Below are 9866 nucleotides of genomic sequence, written 5' to 3'. Positions count from 1 at the left end.
AAAATCATGGATGAACTTATAAACAGCAATACTGGGGGTTTACCTATCCGAAAGCATTCCATATGTCAAATTGAAACAGTGAAAAGCTTCTATTTTATTTTAGTTGATCTGTGACATTGGAGCAGTTTGGCACTATGAGTTCACACCTGAAGTCTTACTTTGGAATCATGCTTTGAGAATCCTCTTCTACTGCATTCCCACCTCACCCATGAATCAGAAAACTCAGTGAAAGTAATCACAAAATATACAAAAGACAATAATAAAAGATTTCTACATGAAAAGTTTAATAAAATATATTTTGTGAACACAATAAAGAATTAATAAAATAGAAAAATTCTGGCAAACGTGATCAAACAGAGAGGCAAAGAGAGAGCAGGGAGAAAGCAGAAGAGCATGGGAGGCAGAGCCTCCTAGCTTTGCAAGAGGAAAGAATGACTGAAAGGCTGACAGACAAATAATATGTTTGAAAGGGAGATAATGTCTACCTCATTGGGAAGGCTACTCTATCGGCTCAAAATGATTTAAAAAATGAGGAATTTAGAGGACTGGAATAATTCCTTAGCTAGTGAATTACAAATTAATTCACATTTGGTGCCATGACTGGAAGAAAAAGAAAGCAAGGGAGGGAGTTTACAATGAACCAGAATGTTCTCACAGAGTCAGCGGGATGGTGATGGGCTCATTGGAAACAACCCTGCTGAATGACATCAACCCCACTCCATGTGTCCTCATAGCCAGCACAGAAGAAGGGTCTGCATCTGTGGGCCAGTGGCGAAGTGGGAGGTGAGCCAGGGCAGGGGGCTCAGCAGCAAGAGGAGGCGCAGCACAAGGGGCGGGGGCAGGTGGAGATGACACAGGTTGGGCGATAGCAAGTGGTGTGGCAGGAGACTCGGCCACAGACTGGACGCAGGCAGCAGCAGGGGCGGCAGCAGCTGGATTCACAGCAAGAGGGGCGGCAGCAGCTGGAGATGCAGCAGCTGGGGCGGCAGCAGGTGGGCTGGCAGCACACAGACTGGCAGCACTGGGGCCTGCAGCAGCTGGACACACAGCAGCTGGGGCGGCAGCAAGTGGGCTGGCAGCACACAGACTGGCAGCACTGGGGCCTGCAGCAGCTGGACACACAGCAGCTGGGGCGACAGCATGTGGTCCTGCAGCAGGTGGTCTGACAGCAGCTGGGGCTGCAGCAGGACTCCTGGCAGAGGTCTTGGCCGCAGCCCTGGTCAGAGCACACAGAGCCACAACAGGAGTTGACCATGGTGTCAGAGAGTGAAGGATCTACTTGGGTTTCCAGGACAGTGAAGTTCTTGTGTTTGGAAGTCTCCTGGGTGCATATCCCCTTTATACCCTCCTGAAGGCCCATTGCCACCACGTCATTATTTCCTTGTTATTATTTACCTGCTGGAAAAATTCATCATGTAATTATGTAATTGTGTGTGTCTAGTTAAATACTCCAAAACTGAGAAAATAACCCATTTCCTTTTCCTGCTGTGCTCCTGCGTTTCCTTTGGAAATGCTTCTCATATTTCTTCCTTAGTCGGGAGTCACCTTTGTCCCTGGTCTATGCTGTGTCTTTTACAAAGCGTCTTTTACTGGTCACAGGACTCTCTGACATTTTGTTTTTAATTGTGACTCTCCCTTCTACCTGTCGATTGCTGTCTGCAAATCATGGGGGATGATTTTTATAATGTGAATGTATCTTTTGTTGTCCAAGAATGTCCTGGTCAGGTGAAATGTTGGAAAGGGATTAGGAGGTAGGACTCATCTGGAGAAGGAAGTCCCATCTGTAATGAGGATGACTCTGATCCCGTGTGTGCATCTTGGATGGTGGGGTAGATGGTCAGATCCCAACAAGTTCTAAACTCTTTGTCAGATCTTATTCCACAGCCTCCAGCGAAAGTACTTACCCATGACTCACTGCCTTTAAAGGGTAAAAACACATTTTGCTGTATGTCTTACAGTATAGGCATTAAGAGTAGGAAGTTTATCTTTTTTTTTTTTTTTTTTTTTTGACAGAGTTTTGCTCCGGAGTACAGTGGCATGATCTCAGCTCACTGCAACCTCCACCTCCTGGGTTCAAGCGAATCTTCTGCTTCAGCCTTCCAAGTAGCTGGGATTACAGGTATGCACCACCACACCCAGCTGACTTTTGTACTCTTAGTAGAGACAGGGTTTCACCATGTTAGCCAAGATGGTCTGGATCTTTTGACCTCGTGATCCACCCGTCTTGACTTCACAAAGTGTTGGGATTGCAGGCGTGAGCCACCGTGCCCAGCCTGATTAATCTTTGATCATCAAAATTGCATGATGGATTTTTCATTTACAAAAGCATTTGTTATATATAAAGAATATTTAGAATTATTAAGCCTTCAATAACATGCATCCAAGATGTTCTACCGGGTACTCTGGGTGTAGAACAGACAAACCCTCACCTTTTTCTTGCAGGTACTTGCATAAGACACTTGGATAGGAAACAGAGTTTGGCAGAAATGAAAAGAATTACAATTATTTTCGTTAAATAACTAAAATTAAAAATGTATAGTATGTGGATAAGTTCCATACACCCTCAGGATATGTATATTACTTGTGAAGTATTGATTATGTAGGAGGCATTGTATCAAATATCTTATATTTGTTTCATTTTCACGCTTTAATATGACCTTATGAACTAGTTTATATTCTTATTAGTCTTTTAGGGGAATAGTCAAAAGAAGCATTAAAAAGTTAAAGCAAACAAACAGAGAACTTGTCCAAGATTAAAGAGAAAGCCTAATATGTCTTAGTGTAGCCAAGACAGCAGTAAAGAATAAAATTTGCTAAGCTTGCTGAAACTGTTTTATCTTTGGAACGTTTCATCTTTTTTATCCACCCTGCACACTCCTACTCATGTGTCAAGACCCAGTTAAAATATTTCCTCCTCAATAATATGTTTCTTGATAAGCTAACCCATTCATGTATCATAATTTCCTGCCTTGTGCTCATAATTTGATACATTCTACTGTATCATAGTCATTTACTCCTGTCATTCTACCATATGCAATGCAAATACCCTGAAGGCATGTGCTATGGCATTTATTCTTGTTACCATGATACTCAGCACAGAGAACACTGGTAGTAAATATTTGTTGAGTGAATGAAGGCTTTTTGATGACATAGAGTCATATAAGGTCACTTAAAAATGTACATATCTTTTGACTTCCGGATAAAAGAGAGGAAAACATTCCAAACAAAGAGATCATAGTTTCATTTCAGGAAGACTAAACTCATTTATGTGGTAGGTAACATGTCACCTGATAAATAACCTATGTGGAAAGTTGTGGAAGTTAACAGTCAAATTGTAGAATGAGACTTGTTTATAGATAATCAGGAATACAGTGTTTAATATGCATGCCTATATTCACGCAGTAAAAAGACAGGAAGGAGGTAAACACCAAATGGTAGGACTGATTCTCCTTTACCTCCTGACTTCCTCATTTTACTCTTATTGATTGAAATAACTGTTATTTCCAGTTTGATATCAGCCAGCCAAAAATATTTGCTGATCATCTGTTGTCTTAGCTTAAATTCTGCCCAATGCAAACCTTGAGAAAAAGACTTGAGTGCACATAATTTATCTGGGGGATGATTCCAGGAAGCACAAGTGAGGAAATGGTGAAAGTAAGACAGGAAAGGTAGAAAATCCCAAGAATGTTTGTCTTAATGGTAGAGCCCCCACTGTGGGCAGCTCGGGACGAACCCCAGGGAAAGACCTGAAGCTGGAGGCACTTGGCCACCATGATTGCACACCTACAAAATCCTGGAGAGTCAGCTGGGTATTAGTATTAATCATGAGATCAGATAAAATATGAATGTATACTAACTTGTAGACTTTTTATACACTAGCAATAATTCTCTCTAAAATTTAATGGAGAGAAATCACACACCGGGGCCTATCGTGGTGTGTGTATATGCGGGAGGAATAGTATTTGGAGAAATACCTTATGTAAATGATGAGTTAATGGGTGCAGCACACCAACATGGCACATGTATACGTGTGTAACCAACCTGCACGTTGTGCACATGTACCCTAGAACTTAAAGTATAACAAAAAAAAAAAAAAAGAAAAATGTGCTCACAATCTTCAAGAGTAAATAGAAAAATATGTAAATAAATCTGCCAAGCCTATATGAAGAAAAGTGTTAACATTTCCTGAAGGATATAAAATAATGTTTGAATAAATGTCAGAACAAGTGATGTGCAACCAAAGCCAGGTTTTCGAATACATACATACATGTGTTACACATGCATTTAATGAGGATGTATCTCAATTTGTAACATTAGGTATTGAATGGGATCGGCAAAGACCATGATGGGAAACTTACTTTTGCTCACATTCTTTTGTATCATCTAAATGTTTAAAGAGCATATATTTGTATATAAATGATATAAAAATCCTTAGAAAATAATAAATATGATTTATAAAAATTCATAATTTTTTCTACAGATTCTGTTAAATATATTTTCTGTTCTTTTATTTACATTCTTATTCTTTCATGAACTAAAATATTAAAAGTACATTTCAGTCAGTCATCTGAGCTCTCAAATTAGCTATCATGAATTTCACATGTCCTGGGGGACAGGCTGGGTTCCCCAGGAAGCAGACACTGAGATAGAGAGCAACATGCAGGAGGTTTATTGAAACATGTTCTTGGGATTAACACTGGGGAGAGGAGGGGAGGGAAGGGGAGGGAAAGGGAGGAGAGGAGAGGGGAGGGGAGGGGAGGGGAGGCAAGGGGAAAGGGAGGGAAAGGGAAAGGGAAATGGAAGGAAAGAGAAAGGGAAGGGAAGGGAAGGGAAAGGAAGGGAAAGGAAATGGAGAGAAAGATCAGTATTGACACTGAGATAAATGAAACTGTAGGGCAATCTCAGTGGAAGTCTTAGACGAACCTACAGGGAGTTCTGGAGATGAGATGACCCACTGAAGGCATCCCTCATTGGGGAGAAATGCAAGTCTTTATAGTTTCATCCTAAAAACTGGACATGACTTTGGACAAAAAGAAACAAAAATCAGTCTCCAGCATACCTATGAGTTTTCACCAGGTGTGCTTCCTTCATTTCCATCACCTGCCTGGCCCTGAAGGTGGTCCCCTCTACGTGGCAGCATGAACTCCCCACTGAAACTCTGCCAGTCAGAATGAAGCACATCCACTGTGTTTGTGTTGAGGCTTCATTGCACATGACTCAGTAAAAAATACATGGACTATGCTAAACCACCTATTAGTTGCTTTTACTGGCAAGAAGAAGAAGAAGGAGAAGGAGAAGAAGAAGAAATTGAAAGATGGTCTTTTAAAAGATCACAGCTCTCTTCACAATAGTAAAGACATGGAATCAGTCTAGGTGCCCATCAGTAGTGTATTGGATAAAGAACATGTGACATCTTCACACCATGGAATACTACACAGCCATAAAAAAGAATGAAATTATGTCCTTTGCAGCAACATGGATGTGGCTGGAGGACATTATCTTAAGCAAATTATTCCAGGAACAGAAAACCAATATTGCATGTTCTCACTTGCAAATGGAAGCTAAACATTGGGTACACATGGACACAAAGATGAGAACAATTGGGGACTCCAAAAGGGGGGAGAGAGGGAGAGAGGAAGGGCTAAAAATGACCCATTGCTCACTACCTGGTGACAGAATCATTTGTACCCCAAACCTCAGCATCACACAACATGTAACAAATATGAATATGTACTCTTTGATTCTAAAATAAAAGTTGAAATGATTTTTTAAAAGAGAATGAATTGTGTTCAATCTTTCCAAAATGTTTCCCCTGTTGTTACATTCATGGATATTTCATGACTTCAGCTTCACTCTTTTTGTCTAAAGACTACAAAATGACTAACTAATTTGACTAAACCTGAAAAGATTTTTCTAGAAAAAAACTAGGCAGTGATCGATGTCAGTTGACCTCTGTTGAAAGTTTGACTAATGTGTGCTATCTGCCCTACAGGAGTAGTTAAATGTAATCACCCAGAACCCAAATATAAAACCTTTTTAAAAAAGAGAATAACAGTCATATTCAGTTTTCAGTGCCAATAGAATAGAGGTTTATTTTGGTACATAGAAATAACAAGGTGCAAAAATGTTTGTGAAAGACTTTAAGAGAGAGACTTCACTGGACTTCAAGGTCAGAGGCATTAAGATCTGTGGCCCTATAAATGATGGAGGCAGTCTTCAAATTCCTTAGGCTCGATGCATAAATGTCCTGAAGTCAAAGAGGTGGGGGGATGTTGGAGGGCAATTTGTCAATTTATTAGGAGATTGTCAATGAATTCATTTGGAAGGCAGGGAGTTTGGACAAAAGGTAGAATGCAAATACAGAATTTCTAAGGATGAGGCTTGCTTATGGGACACATGTTTGAAAAGAGAGCCCTCATCTGTAGGAAAGGAGGTAACAAGGAACTGGTATGTTCACGGCAGAGATTTAGCAGCAAGAGGAGGCGCAGCACAAGGGGCGGGGGCAGGTGGAGATGACACAGGTTGGGCGATAGCAAGTGGTGTGGCAGGACACTCGGCCACAGACTGGACGCAGGCAGCAGCAGGGGCGGCAGCAGCTAGATTCACAGCAAGAGGGGCGGCAGCAGCTGGAGATGCAGCAGCTGGGGCGGCAGCAGGTGGGCTGGCAGCACACAGACTGGCAGCACTGGGGCCTGCAGCAGCTGGACACACAGCAGCTGGGGCGGCAGCAGGTGGTCCTGCAGCAGGTGGTCTGACAGCAGCTGGGGCGGCAGCAGGTGGGCTGGCAGCACACAGACTGGCAGCACTGGGGCCTGCAGCAGCTGGACACACAGCAGCTGGGGCGGCAGCAGGTGGTCCTGCAGCAGGTGGTCACACAGCAGCTGGGGCGGCAGCAGGTGGTCCTGCAGCAGGTGGTCTGACAGCAGCTGGGGCGGCAGCAGGTGGGCTGGCAGCACACAGACTGGCAGCACTGGGGCCTGCAGCAGCTGGACACACAGCAGCTGGGGCGGCAGCAGGTGGTCCTGCAGCAGGTGGTCTGGCAGCAGCTGGGACGGCAGCAGGTCTCCAGTCCACAGCCCTGGTCAGAGCACACAGAGCCACAACAGGAGTTGACCATGGTGTCAGAGGGTGGAGGGTCTCGGTGGGTTTCTAGGAGAGTGAGTATTCTGAGTTTGATCTCTCCTTGCTCTCTCTTTTGCTTTTTATACCCTGCTGAGAGCTACTACGAGCATGTGAATAATCTTGTGGTTTGCACATTACTAATAGAGAATCAGTTCTTTTTCAGTAAATTAGATAGTTGTGCTTATCTGGTAAATATTTCTATAAATAGAAAAGGCACCATTTCCTTTTCCTGTTGTATTCTGAGCTATCCAATTCGGTTAAGCCAAGTGAATCAGCTCTCATTCTTCTTCCTTCATCTGATATGTCTTCTGATGTGTAGACCCATTACATGACATTGTTTGATTGGATTCCATAAGTGTTAATTCTTTTTTTATTTGACTCCTGGATAATAAGTTGTGAATAGATTTTAAGATGACTAAATCTCCTCTGCTCTCAAAGAGGTTAAAAATACATCACATAGAATGTGGGTAGGAAAATGGGATGAAAGACTTGGGGGGTGATGGGAGGTAACTTTTGTATAATGAGGAACACTGTGATTCCTTTGAATTTTGTGGCCAGTCAGTGAGATGGAAAAGATCCCACTGAGATTCCTGTCTGTTTCATGTTATTGAATCTATTCAGCTTGAAACAGATATACTGCAATGATTCATTGCTTTTAAAAGTAAAAACATGTCGGCATGATGGATCCCTTTATAAATTATTATTAGCATGTTCTTCAAAGACGTGGATCATAGGGAACATTTCTGTTCTATTTTGTTGGTAAGTCAAGATACTCAATGAATGTGTTTAACTGAAGTGTTATTGAAAGTATATTTTCTCGTACTCAAAAGCTGTTTTCTCTCACAATGTATGTTGGAGATATTTTGCCTGATACACAGAGAAAAGAACTCAAGCTTTAATTTCTGTCCTACAGATGCTTAAACAAGACAAATAAGAAACATGTATAGGAAAGGGTTTAGCAACTATTTAGAGAATTGTGTGATTAGTGAACAAAATAACAATTACGTATTTAATCTGTGCACTCCCAGTGAAAGATGAAACAATACTAATAGTTCTGATTTGTTGAGTGCTTACTATGTGTCAGGAATTTTCTGAGTCCTCTATAATTGTTATCTTGTTTATACTTCACAAGGATTCTATGATGTAGACACAATTTTTCTGAATTCTTTACCTCCAAGGTACTTGAGGACCAGATAGATTGAAGTCATACAGTCTATAATAGGGAAAGTGCATCTCTCCTAGAGTGTTCAAGGAACATTTTGCACATGCACATTTTGCAATTAAATCTCTGCTGGTATTTAAAAACAATTATTTATAATTAAAAAGATGCATGGTATGTTCTCACTCCTAAGTGGGAGTTGAGCAATGAGAGCACGTGGACACAGGGAGGGGAACATCACACACCAGAGTCTGTCAGCGGGTGGGGGACAAAGGTAGGGAGAGCATTAGGACAAATACCTAATGCACGCAGGGCTTAAAACCTAGATGACGGATTGATAGGTGCAGCACACCATCATGGCACATGTATAACTACGTAACAAACCTGCACATTCTGCACATGTATTCCAGAACTTAAAGTAAAATTTAAAAAAAAAAAAGATGCGTGATAAGAAACCTTCATAAACAAGGTAAAAACACAAATGACTAAATAATAAAAACAGACTCACAATATATATCACAGACAAAGGGTTAATAACATATAAAAGACTTCTGAGACCGGACACGGTGGCTCACACCTGTAATCCCAGCACTCTGGGATGCCAAGGCGGACGGATTACTTGAGTTTAAGAGTTTGAGACCAACTTGGTTAACTTGGTAAAACCCCGTCTCTACCAAAAAAACACAAAAAAAGAAGGAAAAGCTTGGCAAGGTGGCATGCATCTGTGGTCCCAGCTACTCAGGAAGCTGAGGTGGGAAGATTGCTTGAGCCCAGGAGGTGGAGGTTGCAGTGAGCCAAAATTGCACCACTGTGCTCCAGTCTGGGTGACAGAAGAAGAAGGAAAAAAGACTTCTGAAAATAGATAGAAAACAGACCAACAGCCTAATGGGAAAATAAAATGCAAATATTTCACCACCATATAAATATATGCAATCTCATGCATTATAAGAGAAATGAAATAATATGCTATGACACTTCTCACCTGTTAGATTGTCAAAAATGCAAAATCTGACAGCATTCTCTGGAAGTGAGACCATGTGAAAATAGGCATGCTCGCATTTTTCTTGTGAAGGTTTGGCAATAACTAGCAGACTTATTCTTTGACTCAGCTATCCCAATTCCATAAAATATCTCAAATATACTCAGGTAAATATATGAAAGATGTTGTACAAGATGATTCATAACAGTTCTATTTGGGAAAAAAGCTAAAACCTACAACAATACTGGATACAACCCGGGTGTCCTTCAATAGGGTACTGGTGAATAAACTGTGATGCCTTCCCATGGTGGAGTACTATGCAGCTGTCAAAAGGAATAAGGAGTGTCTCTATAGGCTGCTATAAATTAATTGCCAGTAGATATTGTTAAGAGACAATAAAGCAGTGGAGAAAAATGTGTACAATTGTTCTACAACAATATGTTTTAAAAATCCAGGATATAAATATCGAAAGCATATTTGCTTACACTTTAAAAAATGACAGAAGAATAGAGAGAGAGGAGATGAGAAAACAGGAAAGAGGGACTTCTGTAAAACATCAAACTGTGCATTTTAAGTATATGTCAATTGTAACTTAATGTAGCTGAA

The 9866-nt window shown here is 41.2% G+C and overlaps 1 protein-coding gene across 4 annotated transcripts; it reads right to left on the bottom strand.

Annotated features, from left to right (window-relative positions):
- Positions 1 to 274: 274 nt before the first annotated feature.
- On the bottom strand, positions 275 to 7117 carry LOC105503071 (keratin-associated protein 4-12). Of its 4 annotated transcripts, XM_011929804.1 has the most exons (3): positions 6963 to 7117; positions 6678 to 6902; positions 275 to 1148 (listed from the first exon to the last, which is right to left on the bottom strand). In XM_011929804.1, the coding sequence occupies exons 1-3, from the start codon at positions 7115 to 7117 to the stop codon at positions 803 to 805; spliced, it is 726 nt and encodes a 241-aa protein (XP_011785194.1). In that variant the 3' UTR covers positions 275 to 802. The 4 variants fall into 4 exon arrangements, with proteins under 4 accessions (XP_011785194.1, XP_011785197.1, XP_011785195.1 ...); XM_011929807.1 differs by lacking the exon at positions 275 to 1148 and adding an exon at positions 6205 to 6600 and having other exon boundaries at positions 6766 to 7117; XM_011929805.1 differs by lacking the exon at positions 275 to 1148 and having other exon boundaries at positions 6205 to 6857; positions 6948 to 7117.
- Positions 7118 to 9866: the final 2749 nt, after the last annotated feature.

This window comes from Colobus angolensis, unplaced genomic scaffold (genome assembly GCF_000951035.1).
Source record: "Colobus angolensis palliatus isolate OR3802 unplaced genomic scaffold, Cang.pa_1.0 Scaffold83, whole genome shotgun sequence".
Classification (NCBI taxonomy): domain Eukaryota; kingdom Metazoa; phylum Chordata; class Mammalia; order Primates; family Cercopithecidae; genus Colobus; species Colobus angolensis.
Note: the sequence above shows the minus strand (reverse complement) of the source record. Positions and strands in the feature narration are given on the sequence as shown.